This window comes from Strongylocentrotus purpuratus, unplaced genomic scaffold, assembly GCF_000002235.5.
Source record: "Strongylocentrotus purpuratus isolate Spur 01 unplaced genomic scaffold, Spur_5.0 spur5_contig_847, whole genome shotgun sequence".
NCBI classification, from domain to species: Eukaryota; Metazoa; Echinodermata; class Echinoidea; order Camarodonta; family Strongylocentrotidae; genus Strongylocentrotus; species Strongylocentrotus purpuratus.
Window position 1 is genome coordinate 1181622 of NW_022145554.1, and position 21734 is coordinate 1203355.

Genomic DNA, 21734 nt, shown 5'->3' on the forward strand with positions numbered 1-21734 from the left:
GTTTATGATTACATAGCTAAAATGGAGGGGGGAAATGGTGTCTTTGTTTTCTTCAACATGTTCAACAATGGTATTTAAGTCATAGTATTTACTCTCTTCTCTATTTAATTGTATTGTTTTTGAAGTTCATCTAGCAGTTTTTCTCATATAGATGTTGGAGAAATATAAGAAATGTGATGCTTTTGGGACCCATATTTTGCTTGCTTTATTTCGTTGTTGCCACTTGTTAACAAGTACACTACTTTGTTACCATGGTTAAAGGACCGACTGTTATTTTCTGTATGTACTTTATATTGTATACTCATTAAGTATTAAATCTATGAAAATGAAAGTAACGAAATGACATTAATGATATCTTCCTAAAGGTGTTCCTCCACCATTATGGCCCGTATTCTACTAAAATTCTTAAGTTGACACTGGGTTTTGGCTTTTGTCCAAAATCAGGTTTAAAAAGGGAAATTAGTATTTATAAAAATTGTATTAATCCATTTTGAACAAATTAAAAAAATTTCATTATATTTTTTTCTTTTTTCTTTCACCAAATAGGTCTGATGCTGGCATCGCTCGTATCAGCATCGGAACACATCGCCAAATTCAGTATGAAAGGCATGAGCGGGAGAGTCATTTTCACCGAGGATCCAAGTACAATGGGCGTTCACATCCAGGTCGATCCTCTCATCGGCCTTGAAGACGGCCAGGACTACGAATGGAGCATCCGAACTCTTCCAATGCTCTACGACCGCGAGGATAAGTGCGCCGAAGAGTACATCGGTCCCGTTTACAGGAACCTCACCGCTGCCATCGGGCGCCTTACCAACGTCACCACAGGGTCCATGTATGTAGATCCAATGCCGATGTTAGATGGCAATGATAACATCAGTGGTCGCACTCTCGCCATCGAAGACGCGAATTCCGTCGTGTACTGTGCCTCTATCATTCCCTCAGATGAAGTCATAACAGCAGTAGCGCAGTTTGGGACGCCGCTTGCTGGAACCGTAACGTTTCGCCAACGCGCCGTTGCCGGTGCCGTTACGACTATCTTTGTAGATGTCTACGACGTAACAGAACCCATCATTGCGCAGGACTATGACTGGCACATCAGTGACAACACGGGGATTACAAAAGACATGACCGTAGAAGAGTGGTGTACAGCAACCACCGCAGAAGCATATGCAGATTCTGGTGACCTGACTCCAAAATTTGGTAGCGTCAACGTCAAAACCGTCCTTCTTCGCCAAAGGTACTTTTTCATTGATACAGATATCACCTTGAAGGGAGCCGAATCCATCCTGAACAAATCCTTAGTATTCAGCCTTCCCGGGGATGCAGGAACCAGACAAGCGTGCTCACCCATTCGCCTGGTAAAGTCAAAGACCGTTCGAGCAGAGTTCAGCCAGAATAACGTTACTGGAATCGTCACGTTCACCCAAGCTTCGCTGTGGGAATCGACCAATATCACAGTCGACCTGGAGAACCTGAGGCAGATGGCTGGCGGATACCATGTCCACAAGTTCCCAGTTCCAATGAGATATCTCACTTCAGATTTCCCTGGAAGTAAGTTTGTACCAGAGTCAATTATTTTCCAGAACGGAGAGTTGTTCAGGCTGTGTAGTTCGACATCACTTGAATGTGATGAACAATTAGGAAATAATTTGGGAATTCCAATAATAAAAAACGAGCTTCAAACCGCTTGATAAGAAAGCGTCATTTTATCTTGTTGTTTTGTTTGCTCTCAATGTTACTATTCATTTTTCAATTACGAAGAATTAGATTTCAGCCTTCTGTTTCTATTCGTACTCTACATATATAATTATCTTCGGCGATGTCCGGTAGATTTTAAAGAGTATTTTAATAACAACCTTAGCATGTTTAGTGTGTATTCCCGCTTGTTCAGTGTGTATTCCCGCTTATTTAATGTGTATTCCCGCTTGTTTAATGTGTATTCCCGCTTGTTAAGTGTGTATTCCCGCTTGTAGTGTGTATTCCCGCTTGTTTAGTGTGTATTCCCGCTTGTTTAGTGTGTATTCCTGCTTGTTTAGTGTGTATTCCTGCTTGTTTAGTGTGTATTCCCGCTTGTTTGGTGTGTATTCCCGCTTGTCTGGTGTGTATTCCCGCTTGTTTGGTGTGTATTTACGCCTGTTTACTGTGTATTCCCGCCTGTTTAGTGTATATTCGCGCTTGTTTAGTGTGTATTCCCGCTTGTTTAGTGTGTATTCCTGCTTGTTTAGTGTGTATTCCTGCTTGTTTAGTTTGTATTTCCGCATGTTTTATGTGTATTCCCGCTTGTTTAGTGTGTATTCCCGCTTGTTTAATGTGTATTCCCGCTTGTTTAGTGTGTATTCCCGCTTGTTTAGTGTGTATTCCCGCTTGTTTAGTGTGTATTCCCGCTTGATTCGTGTGTATTCCCGCTTGATTCGTGTGTATTCCCGCTTGATTCGTGTGTATTCCCGCTTGATTCGTGTGTATTCCCGCTTGTTTGTCTTTCCATCATTCATCATTCTTGTTTTCCATGTTTGCTTTATTTCCTCTCATCCATCAGGGAAGTGTCACGCTAGTAACGCTTCCTTGTATCCCTCATGCAATGTGTGTACCGGCCAGTGTGAGTATTAGGACCAATCTCCTCTACCAGTCTTCACATTATTAGTAGACTTTACATTCAAATACGTACTGCACCCTGCCCTTCACCTAGGAGTTAAAAGCGTGCACGCCATGCAGACCATCGTCAGCAAACAGGGACTTTTAGATTTGCACGACGACAAATGTGAACTGCAACGTGTGACATCATTTTAAGGCAATGTGACGTCCTTTTAAGGCACTGCCAGGGCCTTAAAAGGATGTCACACGTAGCAGTCTACTATGTCGACGTGCAAATTTAAAAGTCCCTAATAACGCCTCGTGCGCACCGGGTATTACTCAAAATCCGCACCCATCCGTCTCATATGAATGAGACGGTTCTCGACACAACTATTTAATAATGTTCTTATCAAGAATACAAAATTATTTCTCCAAATTAGATTCCCCATTTAAAATCACCCAGTTAAAAGTTACATGTACTGAACTATACAACAAGTACTTTTACAGTCAGATGTTAACAATCTTGCATGGTTTATTAGCAAAATGATTAGCATTTGTAGAGGTGTCGGGGTCTAGTGGGTAATGTTTTGTTGGAAACATAAGTAAATTGAATCGAATTGAATTGAAGTTTATGGAATGTTGAGCACACTTCACTAACGCCCTTTGGCAATACATTAATCTAAATTTACCACACTCGACACATATGTAGTGTAGAGCCAGGGGTTGGAGGGAACTGAGTTCCTGGTAGGATTATTCCTTGTATTGCAATCTGCGCTGATAACTTGTCCAAAGTTTATTTGGAAGCGCATAAAATCTTCGTCATAATACTCAATCGGAATATTAGTGTTATTATCATAAATCAGTTAGAGGGTGTTTGTAGTTTTTTTCCATACAGCTGTCATGATTATCTCTTATACACCCGAAACACGGAATCTAAGGTTTTCTTGAATTCTTTTGAAAGATATAGTCAATTTAATCTTAAAGAGAAGATTCATTGATTTAAAAAACTAACTTTAATGTCATTATTGCAAAGGTGACACTTTGATTGGCCAAGGTTATCAAAAGCCAATGCTTAGACAACATTCAAAGTAATGATTATTAACAATTACAAAACGCTTAGATACAGCCCCGACATAGCACCTGAAAAGCTTTCCGGTCGCTGCTGAGATATGACGTCACATGTTGAACATGATGTGCACAAGCAGACGATGTCCCATGACATCTCACACAATTTCATTGCCTGTTTTGTCATCTTTTCTTCAGTTATTTCTCTTACTTCAATACCCTCAGGCGAAATGTTTAATCTATTGCCTCACTCTAAACCCCGTGCATGGTATTATTTGGATGAAAAGTGCAAGGAAAAAAGAAGGAGAAGGAATCTGTCGCTTGTAAACAAAATAGGACGCCATTGTATTTTCAGCTGCATACACCGCGGCATGTTCGGCGTTTCAAGAGGGAACAAATGACGTCCATGCTATCATTCCGGAGGTTTTTTAATTTGAAAGTGTGGTTTCTTTGATTGTTCATTACCCCCTATCCTGTGTATTTACAAACAAAAGAATTTAGTTTTCAGAATGGGGGTCATATCCCTTTTTGAATGATGTAAAATTCTATCACATTTATGTACACTAAACTCATTATAATTTGAGAAATAAAAGCATTGCAATTATGTTCATTCTTTATGGGGTGTCGTCTGCTTGGGCAGGGTTGGTTCATATTGTGACGGCATTAAAACATCGTTATTTTTCCGGCGAATCTCTCGCATATCCCAGATGCTATAGAGGTTGTTTTATTTGTATTTTTTATAAATCACCCGATATGTAGTTGAACTAAAACTTGCACGATGGCCATCTGTTAGCTTACCAGTTTCTAGTAATACGCTATTTGCCATATTTGTGATTTTCTATGAATCCGCACTTTAATTTTTCTTTTATAAAGGGTTCGATTGGAGTACAAGTCCTTTTGTGCTGACCTTAGATTTCTCACTGGTTGGTATTTTGTAAAGAGGTCTGAGAGATATGTTGGAGCTATCATCAATTCGTGATAGGATAGGCAACCAATGCAAGACCCGTAATATTGGTGAAATTGACTCATATCTGTTGGTCCTTGTCACGAGTTTTGCGGCCGAGTTTTGAATAACCTGAAGTTTCCGGATCTGATTGTCTGGTAAACAATACAGGAGACTAATACAGTAATCAAAATGACATATTACAAATGCATGTACTAATATAATGAATGTTTTCATATCATCATATTACAGGTGCTGATAATGTAGCTGGACATTTTAATCCGTACAACATCGACACAACAGCAGACCCCGACTACCCAAATGGGACCAACGACCAGTATGAACTGGGTGACATCAGTGGCAAGTTCGGAAGCTTGGCAGGTCAGGACGACTTCAGTGGTACGTTTGAAGATTGGAACATGCCTCTGTTTGGAGCAAACAGCATTGTAGGACGATCAGTCATTATTCACCTCGCCAGCTCCGAACGGTGGGCTTACGGACTCATCGAATACCCGGCCCCGGTTAGAACAGTGACGTCGGTGTTCACCTATCCTCTGGTGGGCCAAATCACCTTCAGACAGGATGCAGAAGACCCTTACTCGGACACATCCGTTTTTGTGGACCTGGCTCATAGCGACGGTGAGGATACGACTGTTGAACACGACTGGCACATCCACGTTGCTAAACTTGGTGATGATCACCTGGACCAGACGGGACGCTGCTCAAGTACCCTTGGTCACTTCAATCCATTCGCTGTAAAACTCACTGAAGAGTATGCCACAGAGTGCGGTATCGACGTTACAAGACGGTGCGAGATTGGTGATTTCTCCAAGAAATACGGCAGGATCACAGTACCAGGGTCAGTGCGTACCCAGGTTGGGAAGTACTTCTTCACCGATGTACAGCTTCCACTGTCTGGTGTATATACTGTGGCCGATCGAGCTGTTGTTGTCCACGTAAAGGACGGTGCTCCAGAGAGGCTTGGCTGTGGTGATACTCTCGATGTCTTCCAGGCAACAGCAACAGCTGAAATGTGGATCGGTGTTTCTGACTCTGGTACGGGTACCGTCACGACTCCCGTCACGGGTTCCGTTACCTTGACCCAGGACTCAGAATTTGATGCTGTGACCATTACCGCCGATCTAGACGGCCTCAACGGCGTTGTAGCACCTTGGCACATCCACGTTCTCCCAGTGCCTTACTCCGATGCAAGCCCTTGCAGCCCCACAAGCACCCAGGGACATTACAACCCATTTGGAATTATTGGTTCACCACCTGCAGGAACCTTCGATTACTACGAAAATGGTGACCTGAGTGGCAAATTTGGCTACTGGAATGACTTGCAGACGATCAGTACGACCTATTCCGACTCGAGTCTCTCCCTGTTCGGATCGAGGAGTGTTTCAGGAAGGTCTGTCATTGTCCATCGGTCGGATGATGGCTCAAGGCACAGATGCTCTTCTCTGATGCCTGTACTCGGAGATGGAGACTTTAGGATTGAGGCTGGTGTTGATATCAGTAATTCAGATTTCACAGGATATTTACTTCTCGTAAGTATGTTATGTAACATTGTCGATACATACCATCACCACCTTAACTACTATTCTTTAGACACCTACCACTATTACCACAAATCCTTTGAATATCCTTAACTGTGAACCATCACCCTCAATAATAGTGCCTACTAGACAGCTTCCCATCAGGACTAATTCCGTCAGGAAATTGCCCCCTCCCCCTCCCATCACTCTCCCCTCACTCTCTTCCCCTTAGAAAATCACTAATCGAGATAGCCATGGAGTGGCTGTTCTGGCACCCAAGCGATAAGACAAATTCAGCACTCATAAAACGTTGAAATTATCACAAAGACTTTAAAAAAAAAAAAATCCACTCCAATCTTAATACAATATTGTATTGTTTATAGAAATGACGTATGGATTTCCTGATCACGTATCTCATTTCTAAATGACATGCACAAGGCTGTTTAAGTTACCATTTGCTTGATTTCTTGAAAGCCTTTACGATCGTTTTAGGTAGAAAATTACCTTGAATCCTGTTCCTACTACTTGTTTCCAATCATGCTATCAAAAATACACCTCATCTACTGCATTGCCAAATGCACTTTCCCCTATTTTGTTCGGCATGACAGCGGCACGTCTTAGCTCACAATCGCATTACACGAAAGAATTAACAATTACACAAGACTCATCCAGGAGTAAGGAAGTGCGTGCACCATGCTTCCAATGACTTTTGATCGGAACGATTATTCATGTTGCTTAAGAGTCTGTATTTGACACGTTCGCGGTGCTTCAATTTTCTATTTTTATACGTAATATTGGGTAAATAATGTAATGTAGGAATTTGGTGCTTCAGTTGGAAAGGGGGTATACCTTACAGGGTACAATGAGGAAATGGTCTGAATTGTTCTTCTCTGCCCGCATAACGCGTTGCTAACGGAATGGTTTCTAGGGAGAATCCTCTTTTTTTAAACTGCCGGTATCTGCACTTCTTTTAAACGCGTATGCTAAATATATTTGTCACACTTGTCGACACATTTTTCAATCTGATGACCTTTATTTTGTTTTTTATTCGATTATGAATTATAATGTATTCCCTCCCCTTCCGTCTTTCAAAATACTCTATCAACGGATAGCATCGTATGCAATTTACTTTTTTGGGATGATGCGTCACCTTGTTGTGCAAAATGTAATAATTACTTTAAATCATATTTATGTTTTTTTTTTTCGTTCTTCTTTTCCACAGAGCCAGACACATTTCAGCAATGGGCGTCTAGGCGATACTACGATATTAGCCAACTTTTCACCAGTCGATGTTTTAATAAGTGTAAGTATGTTTTACATTTTTTTCGCAATAATGATTTAAATATACACCTGATCATATATCATGTCATTATATGTACATTAATAATCTTCTACAAACTGTATTTTGAATCTAAAATAAAGGTTTCTTAACTAACGAAATACCTTTTCTCATTATAACAAACAAAACGAAATAACTGAACACCCTTTTTAAATAAAACGATTATTATTTTCGCTTTCGAATGTCAGGCTACGCCTTGGAGATCAGGTGTTGGAAATTGTAATTGAATTCATTTCGAAAATTTATAAATTACAATATTTCGATGAGTTATGACTCGAACACAGTTATTGTACGCGTTCGGCTTTGACTAAAATTCCCCCCTATAATATAGCAATCTATCCAAAAACGGAGTGAACGGAGTTTTACCCTTGTTATCAAATTACATTTTTGACTAACAAAGAAATGCTCCTTTTTATTCGACATCTTAAGAAAAAGATTGTTTGCAAGAGGGAAATTGGTAACCGTAAAATAATAAGCCTTAGTCGTAGGGGAGCACGAGCGCCATAACTGTATTTAATAATACTGAACTAAGATCGACTTCAGTCGAAATCAAATTGCAAATCTCAGTTGATTTCTCCATGCTACGAATATATAGCTCATGACTTTCTGAATTCCCGCCGAATTTGTTTATATTCGTGTTTTGTGTCATAATAATAATGTGTAACAGGTTATTAAAACTAGTCATGCACAATTACATTTTGTGTATTTATATTTGTAATATCCAAGGACTGTGTTAAAAGATGGAGGGGATTTTTCTGGATCCGATTAAAGAAAAAATATTGACGAGCGTATGACTGTTCCAGTCCTTGCACCCTGATGGGCTTTCTTGGAAAATTATACAATGGTTGTGTGACCAAGTTCACTGTACTTTTTGGATTTCTTTAATATTTTTTGTTGAATCACAGGATGTTTACGACTGGACAATCAGGACCGATACAATCTCTTCGTCATCCTGCCCAAGTAGCAACAGTGTCTTCAACCCTAACACCGTAGCAACGGACGGGGTAAGAAACATTTACGGTGACTGTTCGAGAGGTGTGTGTGTGGGGGGGGGGGGGGGGGGAGGGGGGAGGGGGGTAACCGACTGGTCCCCCCATTTGAAACCCAATCCGACATATAGGCCTTCCCTGAATGTGCGCCCATGTTATAATGTTTTTGTGCCAGTCCCCGAAATATGTGGAGAGAAAAAACTCCTGGCCTTTTAAGCATTTTTAAAAAATTGTGCCCCCTTTTTGATAGAATCCTAGACCCGCCCCTGCCTGTGTCCAACATAGATTAAGCAGTTCAGGAAAAGTACAGAAGAAAATAATGGAATACAATATAAAAACGTGTTTTGCCTGATCATGAATGGAAAACAGAGAATAGAATTTCGATTCCGCATTCCAAACACTTATTAAATTTTTCCTAATGCACTGCCCTTTCTTAAATGTCTCTCCAAATGAGCAGTGATTCAAACAACACTCATGACAGAAGCTGTAGAATAGCTGATATTACGATGCGCTAGCATTAACGGGATTTACTTCTGCCAGGTATGCTACACCTGTGTTGAGACTGGCAAATGTAGATTAATGTCTTCTGAAAGACGTTGGTGTCGGGCTGGTATTCGAACCGTCCACCTCGTGAAGGAAAGTCCAAATAATGAAGCCACTTTACTGATTTTTATCTCGTTTTATTTTTAAAAGGTGAAATGTAAAGTACCATAGTTGTTTACGACTTTGTTCTAATAACATTAGCATATTCTGAATAAATATCAATTCCAAGAAATTAAAAATGATTCTGTTCTAAGTCGTTCCTACCTTTCCAAAACCAGTTGTCAGAAATCTTCTCTTTTCAAAGTTATATGAGACTAAAGTCTTCTTTAAGAGGAACGGAAGCAAAACCGGAGACCATTTCAATACACAACTGCCATTATTTGAGAATAGGAAGAAGTGGTATCGTCTGTAAATGATTGCAGACTATATTAATAACACCAAACACAGACTAGAGGCTTGCAAACAAACTTCCATATATTCACAATCCGTTTGCTTTTCTGCTTTGCAAAAACCCCTCTACAATGCATTATAAACGCATTACCAGTCAGTAATAACTGCACGAAATTCCGCCTCGATTGTGCGGTTTTTGAAGAGAAAAAAAAACAAATGTCCGTGGGGGATATTTCTCGAGTAAATAGCCGGACTGGTACAGCGGCTATCATATTTTTGATCTAGAAGGGCGCTATTCTTGTAGCAATTTGTAAAGCAGGATTACAACATCAACGACAAACGGTCCAAACAAAAACCCTGTCGGTGGGAATTTTCATCAGGTATTGATCAAATAAGATTATCTTTTTCTCCTTCACCGAACGGGTATTCAAAGCAATGGCCGCCTGCGGTGACCCTTCTTGCCACACTATTTTTTCTCTCAGTTGGAAAGATGTTTATAATTTATATAGATTCGAATGGTAAATGTGAGCAAAAAATAAGTTGATTTGTTCACTAAAAACCCTTCAGTCGAGCACATGTATTGAGTTACGCTGTGTACCTCTTAGCAAATTGTGCCGTGAATTGAATGGAATGGAGAAAACAGTTTGAGAAAAAAAATACAGGAAAGAGCTCTGTCATTGAAAAGCAACTAAACATGAAAGGATTGCCATAGACGTGAATGAGGTTGGATATGGGTGTAGTACGATAAGAGCTATATATGCATCATTAAAGTCGAAATGGAAAAACATTGACTTACCTAAATGGAAAATGTTGATAATCGACCACTTTATTCCATATACGTTATGATTTGAACATGGCCAATACCAAATATTATGAAACCATTGCGTGTGGAAAATCCAAAGCACTTAAATTATTAAGAGAGCGTTAATTTAAAATACGATAAGACTTGTTTGTATAATATACTCAAGCGTGTCCAATGATCATCTAGAAATATGTAGTAACTGTCCCTCAGATAGGACGTTAAATAAGAGTAACTTTTGTAGGGAGAACAGAACTTGTACATATAGTATCAGCTTCCACTGACTGTATTTTATTTGATCCGGTGAAGCACTATAAGAGCCCCCCCCCCCCGACTCCAAGAACGGACGGACCCCATGCGTGTTACCAAAATGTCCGGTAAAGGGGTACCTCTTGTGCGACAAAGTCCGGCCCGAGAATTGTAAAAAAAGGGGTGTATAAACTTTTCACCCGGAGAATTCTTTAAAAAGGGGGTGGTTTTTTTTTTTTTTTTTTTGTCTCATCTCTTTATACTCCTGAGCAATTATTCCGAATTTAGGGGGGTACATTGAGCTTTTTCATGATTTAGGGGGTCTCCAAGGCAGGAAAAAACCCGCGAAAAGCCCGCGAAAGGGGGGGGGGTTCGGAAATGTTGGCAGTCCTCAGATATATAGGGGGTGCTTTCAAAAAGAGGGAACAAGCATATGCGTACCCTAAATGGGGCGGGTATAAGAGTAACTTCTGTAGGAGGCGCGATAGCTCAGTCGGTAGAGCAGTGGTCTCGTTATGCGGTGACCCGGGTTCGAAACCAAGTCGATACGCTAGTGCCCTTTGGTAAGGCATTAATCCTCATTACCAGGTTCCTCGGAGAGGACCTTAGGCCGTCGGTCTTCTGGTCGATTACTAACAAGCATTTATTGCTTTCTTAGGTGTCAGGTAAAATAACCATCACTATCACTATGTTGGTAAAGGCTCTTGACTCTCATGCAAGTGGTTCCGGTTTCGATCCTCGCTCAGCGCGTGTTCATCCTTTGTTACGGTGTTTTGCCCGGACACCTACTCCCTGGACATCCATCCCTCGGATAACCACCCTCTAGGACGAATACCCTCTAGGACGACTACCCCGGGACAACTAACCCCCAGACAACTACCCCCTACGACAACCATCCTCTAGAACACCTACCCCCGGACAACTATCCTAGGGGTAGTTGTTCGGGTGGTAGTTGTCCGGGGGTAGTAGTCCGGGGGTAGTTGTCCTAGGGTGTAGTTGTCCTAGGGTCAACCGCTATAAGACCAACCTTAAACCTAACCCTAACCCTAAACCAAACCATAAACGAATCCCTAAAACCTAATCTCAAATTGTATGCAAACCCATTATCCAGTGTGTCTCTTTAGTATGTTTAGTTATATTTGTGTGAAACTTGGTTGCAACTCCTGGGGAATAGACTGGTTTACTAGCATATTCAAATTTATGGATGTTTCTTTCCTGGCAACCTAGCGACGAACCCAGACTTACTTGAACCCAGTCTGCATGCATTACTTGTTGCTCTGTCGGACAAGCCTCGGGAAAGCTTTCAGGTTCTCAAGTACACCAAAAAGTATGCATAAAATCTGAACATGACTAAACCGGTCTATTGTACAAAACCTTCAAGAAACATCAGATTTGAAGAAGGTAGTTGTACCCTAAAAGTAGTCATTATACTGTTTGACTCGGCCTTGTAAAAGCGAGAACAATATTTAATATACAGAGCATACAGGGCATACAGAGGTGGGATATGCGGTTCTGCATAATGAGAACATCGCTAAAATATGAGATAAACATGTGTTTATGTAAAAAGATTTTTGCATTCTGTTTCTGGTTCTGTTTCGGTTTCGGTTGCGTCGGTATACTCAGGGTTAACTGTACTTCACCAACGTTTTGATTTGTATGGTCGTGGTTGTGCTATGGAAGGAGAGGTATTTCACATTCTTATTTAGATAGACTCACTTTGTGTAAAATCGTTGGTCCGAGTTTCCGTGTCAGTAGAACAAGAACAGTTTTAAAACATTATATGGTATCATGCATGCATAGTGTATTTTGAACTCAAAAGAGACAGGAAGTAGAATTATTAATTTTCAAGGGTATGATTTTGCTACATGAATATTTAATTCAATTCAATTCAAAACGAAACAACATTATACTTCTTTCATATTTAGTACATATACATATAACGTTAACGAAAAATATTAATGGATGTATAGCTATTGGAGGAGTCAAGGCCACTGAAAAGTGAGAATGCATGAATTATATCCAAACCACAAATTATTCGTGAAATCCCCAAGAACACTAATGGAAAGAAACAGAGACGTTTACAATTACATGGTTGATTAAGGCTTACTCTGGTATAGTGAATGTATTGTAGGTTGTTATAAGTGGATGTTTTGACACTGAAAACAGGGAAAACCTTGAGGTATTTTTTTACAATTATTCGTGACATGCTATAGATGCCACGGTCACGGCTCGTATCTGCTTAGAAGGGATTCACCGATTGCTGCAATACAGCTTTCCGCTTCTACTCGACAGTCTTTCCTCGGCCTTTGACTTGACTGTGGAATCAAACACAAACTCGACGAAAGGACCACCGCTATTATGACATGCCCCTAGAGTCTACTTAGCGTTGTTTGTTATGTCAATAGTTTGTGTTTTGAAATGAGAGCTGGTAGAATCCTGTCGTATAACACCACTCCTCTCCCCCTTTGCCCCAACCTTTTTGATGGTTATTGTTTTGCTCTGTCTTCTTGTGCACTATAAATGGTGAGAAACCCACTCGGTTTCCAAACTATCCCAACGCCTGTTTTAGAACCATGCATGGGAGAGATTCTAAAAGGGTATTTAAAAGTAAAAAAAAATGGAAAACGTCCATGGTGATGGAACTCCCAGTTTGACATTGAAGAAATAATGAGGACTAGGAAATATTTTGGTGGAAGCAGAGCTTTCTGCCTATTTAGTTATTCTCAAAGGCATTTCCTGTTTAAAAGTCACTTATTCAAATATTATGATTCGGCTAGAATTGTAAAGGCAAATTATTAACGCTTCAGAGTTCAAAGTCTATGCATGGAGTTGTTAAACATTGCGATGTATGCATTGGCATGATTGTTGTTTTAGCAGAATAATCACGTTATACCAGGCGCGTACACAGGGGGGGGGGGGGGGGTTGGGGGGTTAAAACCCCTCCTTTGGTATTTTTCTGTGTGTAAACCCCCCCCCCCCTCAACCCCCCCCCCCCCTCGCTTATTCAGCGGCTGGCTCAGTCGTTGCGAAATTTTCGGCCCGATTTATAAATGTTAAACCCCCCCCCCTTGAAAAAATCCTGCGTACGCGCCTGCGCTATACCCATACCACATCGGGTATTAATGTATACACCTTTTGAAGACCTAACGTCTATATAAATTCACGTAGGATTTAATGATTGGTCTCGTTATAGGCCTGTAGAATATACTAAAATTATTTTAAGCACCTTTTATTATGACTGCTGAATTTAGCAGATTCTGGATACGTCAGATAAACGACGAATCGACATTAATTGGGATTGTACAAATATTCCAAATGAATTAATTTTTTAAAGAAAATCTTTCAAAACTATAGATTGACATGAGAGGAATTTTCATAAAGGGTTGTCTTGAAAAAAATTCTTTCAAATTGATGAACAGTCCTCATTTTAGTTCAATTTGTCAGTAATAGTAGAAAAATGGACCTCACAGTTAAAATTGTACAACAATGTATTTGCCGACAGGTTTTTAGTTAGGGTGGGGTCCATGGGGTGGGGCCCGTGGGTGTTACGGCACTAGCTCCCTCTATTAATTATACTATTCACATTCATGACATGTCTATTGTGATTATGTGACGTTCTTTTGGTGGTTGCAGTTATAAACATTTCCGACCAACCCCTGCTGAAGGAAATGGTTCATGGAATAACAGTAGTGGTAGTTATAAACCTTTAAGATGATAATGACTCCTTATCCTCATGGGAAAAAGAACATCATGTTCATTATCACAAATAAATACTTGCTTTAACGATTATTTTATCAACTGGACTGACGTACCCAGCATTGTGTTTAAGGCGGCGTACGCCCCCACCCTTAAACAAAAAAAAAATCGGTGGATCTATACGGCATGTTGTTGCCGTGGCGATCCAGAGACGCCCCAACCCCGCCCCCTTCCCGGACCGAGAGAGAGAGGGGGGGGGGGGGGGGGTGGCGCCACTTATTCCTGGATACGCCACTATTGTCAAGTTTTGCCATGGACCTCTTTATCCACGATATAATTCACGTTGTTTCATATTGTACGTGCATGAGTGTTAATTGAATAACGAAATCGAAATAAAAAAATTAGCAAATATGCGTTTCTTCCCTATATATTTTTATATATATACTTATCTATATCTACTTATTTGTTTAAGGTCAAAGTGTGCGCGACTTTTGGTGAATATGGTATTAAAATCGTTGAGCATGATCAGGAAATAACTCGATAATGTAAGCAAATATAGACATGCGTAATATCATTTATAACAGATTACCATTCTATAGTTAAATGGTGTTTGCATAGCGTTACAGATTATGAATATCGTGCTCATAGTTTTGTATCGCCCTTTTTTTATTGACATGGACTTTATCCATTCCCATCTGAAGAAAATGAATAAGCTTTATTTGTTTTACCACTTTACTATTCCTGGCAGGATTACCCAACTCAGTGTAGTATTGCGTCACAGCTTCGTTGTCAGGTCGGGGATTTGACTGGAAAGAATGGTAACTACAGCTCATATCACAAGAGGGCGCTCTTAACAGATTCCAATCTGCCACTTTCAGGAACATCTGGAGGTATGTTATCAACCAATGAGATAGTGCTAGCTACCAACCCCCTCTACCAATATCTCCCCTCCTTTCGCCTCCTCCTCCTTTTCCTTCCCCCTCCCCCTCCTTTACCTTCCCCCTCCCCCTCCTTTACCTTCCCCCTCCTTTACCTTCCCCCTCCTTTACCTTCCCCCTCCTTTTCCTTCCCCTCCTTTTCATTCCCCCTCCCCCTCCTTTACCTTCCCCCTCCTTTACCTTCCCCCTCCTTTACCTTCCCCCTCCTTTTCCTTCCCCCTCCTTTTCCTTCCCCTCCTTTTCCTTCCCTCCCCCCCCTCCTTTACCTTCCCCCCTTTACCTTCCCCCTCCTTTACCTTCCCCTCCTTTTCCTTCCCCCTCCCCCTTTACCTTCCCCCCTCCCTTACGTTCCCCTCCTTTACCTTCCCCCTCCTTTACCTTCCCCCTCCTTTACCTTCCCCCTCCCCTCCTTTACCTTCCCCCTCCTTTACCTTCCCCCTCCCCCTCCTTTACCTTCCCCCTCCTTTACCTTCCCCCTCCTTTACCTTCCCCCTCCTTTTCCTTCCCCCTCCTTTACCTTCCCCCTCCTTTACCTTCCCCCTCCTTTACCTTCCCCCTCCCCTCCTTTTCCTTCCCCCTCCTTTACCTTCCCCCTCCCCTCCTTTACCTTCCCCCTCCTTTACCTTCCCCCTCCCCCTCCTTTACCTTCCCCCTCCTTTACCTTCCCCCTCCTTTACCTTCCCCCTCCTTTACCTTCCCCCTCCTTTACCTTCCCCTCCTTTTCCTTCCCCCTCCCCCTCCTTTACCTCCCCCCTCCCTTACGTTCCCCTCCTTTACCTTCCCCCTCCCCTCCTTTACCTTCCCCCTCCTTTACCTTCCCCCTCCTTTACCTTCCCCTCCTTTTCCTTCCCCCTCCTCCTTTCGCCTCCTCCTTTTGCCTCCTCTTCCTTTCACCTCCTCCTCTTCTTTTCCTCCCCTTCTTTTCCTCCCCCTTCTTTTCCTTCCCCCTAGCCCCTTCTGTTCCCGTTTTATTCCTGATCCCGTTCCCTTCCCTTCCCCATCCCTCTTCATCTTCCCCATCCCTATTCCTCTTCCCCTTTCCCCTCTCTCTCTTCCCCTTCCCACTCTCCCTCTTCCCCTTCCCCTCTCCACCCTCTTCTCTTCCCCCTCGTCCCCCTCTTTCCCTCCACTTCCCACTCCCCTTTACCCCTCCCTTCTCCCCTTCTTCCCCCTCTTCTCCCTTCCCCTCTTCTCTTACCGCTCTTACCCCTTCCTCTTCTCCTTCTCCTTCAAAGTTTCACAAATAAATGAGCTACCGGTGTGTTACTGCCAAGTCACCACTGGGCATCAATACAAACATGCAGTAAGGGGTGATATCGCAGGAAAAATCACCCCATCTATTGTTTATTATGAAAAATGAATGATTGGATGGGAAACGAAATGGATAAAATTTGCTTTTAACCATGGACCTACTAATGCTTTAACATCATCATTATCCTACATACTTTTCTTTTCTTCTCCACAGTAATTGGTTTGCCACTTTATCTGGAGTCCAGTGATGGTAACATTGGATGTGCAACAATCCAACCCCTCCCGAGTACAGGCTTAGAAACGTCAATCACCTTCCCTCAGATGATAGACTTTGATGTGTAAGTTGATTCAATGGGTAGAAGGTTACATAACCCTAACATGCAATGAATCAAGGGCAAGACCAAGGGCAGGGGCGTTGTTGTGGCGCTGTGGTTTATCACCGTATGTTTGATGTTAAGAGACCACCCCCTCCTCCCTCCCCCCCAAAAAAAAATCAAAAAAAAAAATCATCAGTTTATAAATATGCTCTACCAAAGAGTATGCTGTACTTGAATGTTACTTGGGTTTTTATAGAGATATTGTACATTACTTTGCAGTTTGTCTTAAACATTACCTTTATAAGCTGAGAATAGATTACTAGGAATGACATGTCTTGTGTTGGACAAAAAAAAAACATGAGGAAAGTATGTAGGGACCAAGTAGAAGTTAATGATGTCATTTAGGACAAAGAGAATTGAGATGGGGCTGGGAAAAGGGCATTCATGGTTAGAAAGTGACAGAAATACGATTATCATAAGTTTTTGTTGTTGCTTGATTTCTTATTTCCAGATACTCCTTCAAGCTTTCGATGGCTAACGTTCTAACTGACGTAGAACCATGGCAGATTATTGCCCCACACTACCCTGTGAACAGTGAAACTCTTGAACGCTGTATGGATCTGCAGCTATGGATTATTGGTAGGTTTATAATGTTTGTTTGTTTTACTGACGACCCAAATTTATGTATCATTCATAGTCCTTGCATAACTCATTTTTGCATAACTGTCAGCAAGTTTTTTAGTTTGATGGTGAAGATGATGATGATGATGAGTTGATGACGAGGACGATGTTGATGTTGATGTTGATGATGATGATGATGATGATGATGATGATGTTGATGTTGATGACAGGCGCGGATCCAGGATTTCTTAGGGGAGGGGGCCCAACTTTTTTTTTTTTTTGCTCCCGAAAATTTGAAAATCGCGCCGGCCGAAAAGTCGCTCAGTTGGGGGGGGGGGGGGGGGGGGGTACAGAGCACAATTTCTTTTTTTTTTTTGCTCCCGGAAATTTGAAAAACGCGCCGGCCAAAAATTTGCTCAGTTGGGGGGGGGGGGGGGGGGGAAGTGAGCACATTTTTTTATTTTTGATCCTCAAAAAAATTTCAATTTGCACCCCTCCCCCCTTGAGCGCCAGGGGGGGGGGCCCAACCCCCCAAAAAGGTAAAAATCACGTGATTTTACATGATTATTTCTCAAGGGGGGGCCCGGGCCCCCCGGCCCCCCCCCTGGATCCGCCACTGGTTGATGATGATGATGATGATGATGAAGATGATGTTGATGACGAAGATGATGATGATGATAATGAAGATGATGATGATGATGATGATGATGATGATATTGATGATGATGATGATGATGATGATGATGAAGATGATGATGATGATGATGATGATATTGATGATGATAATGGTGATGATGACGATGATGATGATAGTTATGTTGATGATGATGACGATGATGATGATGATTATGATGACGACGACGACGACGAGGATGATGATGATGATGATGATGAAGATTATGAGAAGGAGGAGGAGGGTGATGATGATCATATAAAATATTGATGTTTCCCAATATTTAGATGACAATTATTTATGAAGACATTCACAGGCATATCTTTTTTTTTCACGGAAAGTTCTAATTAAAAATGCTGGGTTGACTTTCAAAAATACAAGAGTTGGTTTGACTTGTACCTTGGTCATCGAAATAAAATCAAGCTTTTTGAAAAACGTTCTCACAGCCAAATCATAAATGTATATTTTAAGTTATTTGTATCAATATGTATTTTCTATGTTTGTGATGACAGGTGAGAATGCTGAAGCAGCCTCAGCTGAACTCATACTGAAATCAGCTAACGATGAGCTCGGAATCTACTCCACGACAGATAGATGTAGAGGAGATGGTAAGAACATTATTATTACGTAAACCACTGACATCTTTTCATTTAACTCAAATGATTATAAGCTTAATGTAATTAGTTTTTTGTTGCATGCCTGAGGTAGTTGCGTTTTCTGTAACCATTGAGGAAATGAAACGTCTTACCCAACATCGTAAAAAAAACAATAATTTAATTATGATAATGATGATGATGATGATGAAGATGATGATAATAATATTTGTCATAGAAATTTGTAATAAACTATATGCCCATGCACAGATTGTATCTACAAATTTCTCTAGCTCTGTGTCTGTTATTCAAGTAAACAAATGCAATGTTATAAATTGGTATGGCAAAGAATCGGTACAAAATATGTGTAAAAATCAGTACATAAACTCGTAATATTTTGTTAACTTAAACTTGTTAAACGATCTGTTATAAAGGGTGAAATTGTAAAGAAATTGTAAAAAACACAAAAGGGTGAAATTGTAAAGATACGAATAACACATTTGTTTGTTGTTGTTTATCATTCAGGCACTGGTGCTGCTGATCAAAGTTTGCCCCTCCCAGCCCTCACGGTCGTGTTCATCGCTGTCATCACATCTCTATGGCAACACGTTATGACGTCATAACTCCAAAACCTCATTAAAATTTAGGATATTTTCCACCTTATGTTTTTCTTTTAAATTTCGTAAGAAGGAGGTAGAGGTACTTAATTTTCAGATGGCACAACATACTGATAATCATTGATAGCTGTAAACAATATAATTGTGTAATTGTACAGGGAAATCATATTTAGAAACATTTATACTTCATCACTGCAATGTTTATTGTAATGCAAGATTTTTCATTTCATACATGACAAGAAACATGTAATGTGGTTGAAAAAAAAGAACCTTGAGTTCTTTCAAGTAGTATAAACAAAGTTTATTTGGTGTAATCAGGGATTTAACTCACATGCCCTGGTGTAATTGTCCTTTCAAGTCTATTTTCTCCTTAGAATTTGAATTTGACTTACTTTATATTTTTCTTCTTTCCAATGGGACTCTGTTTCGTAAACTATTGGAACAATATAAGTAAAAGCTTATAATGAATTATATATTTTTGTTGCTTTACAATACACTTGATATCATAGAATATATATAACTGTACTAATTTGTTATTCATAGATATCTGGTATGCACTCTCTATGGAATAAAATGAACCAGGGAATGAACTGGTTCCTAGAGATTGTTGTTATCATCTTTTCTAGGTTTACAGCATGATCAAAAGTGGAAGTTGTCTGTGTTCTTTTGCTTTGTTCCATGAAGTGGGTTCCTATAAGGCTTTAGGATACGGAGAACAATGTTCAATTTTTGTCTGTTTTCTGGTAGTTTAGGCATGTGTCCAGACGAAGATTTAATGTGATTTTTAATTATGCATGATGTGAATATTTGCTGTCCATACTCTGTGCATTTCTCGGTGTGATAAAAAAACGTACGCCACTTGAAATGTGACATCACATGGACAACCGGACGCTTGTCTCGGTACGCTGTACGCTGTCAATTAGTTGTTAGATGTCACGGTCAATTCCTTAGCTTTGAAGAGATTATGCACAGAGTATGGACTGCATATTTCGATCAGAATAAAAAACAAAAAAAGAACAAAAATAGTACACAGTGCAGATTTGCAAAATTAGTTGAGTGCATTTCATATACAAAGTTGATGTATACTGCACAGTCTAAATATATAATTAAAGTTATATAAAAATGTTATTAAGCATGAAAGAAAAAGGAATTATGAAAAAGTGAAGGATTTTGCTTGGGGAGAATGTATTAGCCTATACCTTTCAAATTTATTTGATAGTATTCATTTGTTTTGTACTATATTTACATTTCTACAGAGATTTTATGATGCTGTTTCATTTTGAAGATACTATGTATACACAAGCAATTACTTTATAGTGATGTACGCACGTTTGTGGCTGTGTGCGTAATATGGTGTGGGTGCGTGTGTGTGGGTGTGCGTGAGTGTGTGTGATCATGTTATCATGTGTTTATAATTTTAACTGGGTTATATAAACTATCATAATTCTGTCATCTAAATGAAATTTTTTCGGTTTCTCTGATTTATTGATAAATCATACAATTAGTTGCTTTTTCCTTCTTTTGATAAATTAAGTAACCATTGAAGTTGGACTGCATATCAAAACGAAAGCATTGCCTTTGCAGACAATCATGTTATCGTTGGAGAGGGCAATGTTCGGGTGCTAAAGTCTAAACTTGTCCTTGTCTATCATGTACACAGCAAAGCAGTATCGTCATTTCATTTAAAAGAAAGAGATATGAAGTAGTCAATATTGATACGGATAACAATTTAATATGGATGATGTTGTATGTTCTGTTTTCTATGGTGAAAAACAAAATTTATAATAATCAAATGTGCAGTGTTTTGTCTCAACAATTCCACTTCCAAGACTCAATTTTGAATGTCCATCACAAACGACATATTTATCATATTATATATTGATTGTCATTTTCTATTTGATACAACATGTAGTGCTACAACCGTAACTCTTTCCACAAAACAAAACAAATTTGTCAATAATGAATGTTTGAAGTGGATTGGAATTGACGTGCGGAGAAAAAAGAAGGTTTACAAAAATGTCTACTTGTGGCACTGTGTAGGCAAACTATTGTCATGAAGTTATTGTGAATGATACCCAAAATAATTGTACTTGTCAAATATAAATGATTGTGAGCCTACATGCATGACACTGCGACACAACTTCGTTTATTGTATAGTCTGTTAATCACGTCGTTTCTTCGACATTTATTTCATTTATTTCGTTTCAACATGAATAACAATGAACATTTAGAACTAGAACACGAAAAGACATGAATCGAAATGTATAACAATTTACTTGTATAGTTTTTTTTTTTTACCTTAAACCACGCAGAATAATATGTTCACTATGAGGGTAAAGGGGAAAGCACATTAAAATAAAACTTTTTGATAATTATCTTGATTAAATATGTGTGAAACTGTCTTAATTATTACTTGTGGATCGACCGAGGGTACTTATCTATCAATCATAACAAATGCTTTTCTAATAATCGCTTTTGATATGACGGAAAATCGTTATGCGGGACCAAGGGCGAACTGTACATGGCAAGTTTGGGAAGTTTTCCCCACTGACCGCTCGATATTTTGGCTTAAGAGCCGGTCGATTTGTGGTCTGAAAGC

At 40.1% G+C, this 21734-nt stretch overlaps 1 protein-coding gene across 1 annotated transcript; it reads left to right on the forward strand.

Moving 5' to 3' along the window:
* Positions 1-548: 548 nt before the first annotated feature.
* Positions 549-21516, forward strand: LOC115927207. The gene is made up of 9 exons (XM_030992725.1): positions 549-1554; positions 4835-6132; positions 7343-7423; positions 8365-8463; positions 14874-15015; positions 16529-16652; positions 17143-17270; positions 18438-18533; positions 19044-21516. The coding sequence occupies exons 1-9, from the start codon at positions 552-554 to the stop codon at positions 19139-19141; spliced, it is 3069 nt and encodes a 1022-aa protein (XP_030848585.1). The 5' UTR covers positions 549-551; the 3' UTR covers positions 19142-21516.
* The last annotated feature ends 218 nt before the right edge of the window (positions 21517-21734 follow it).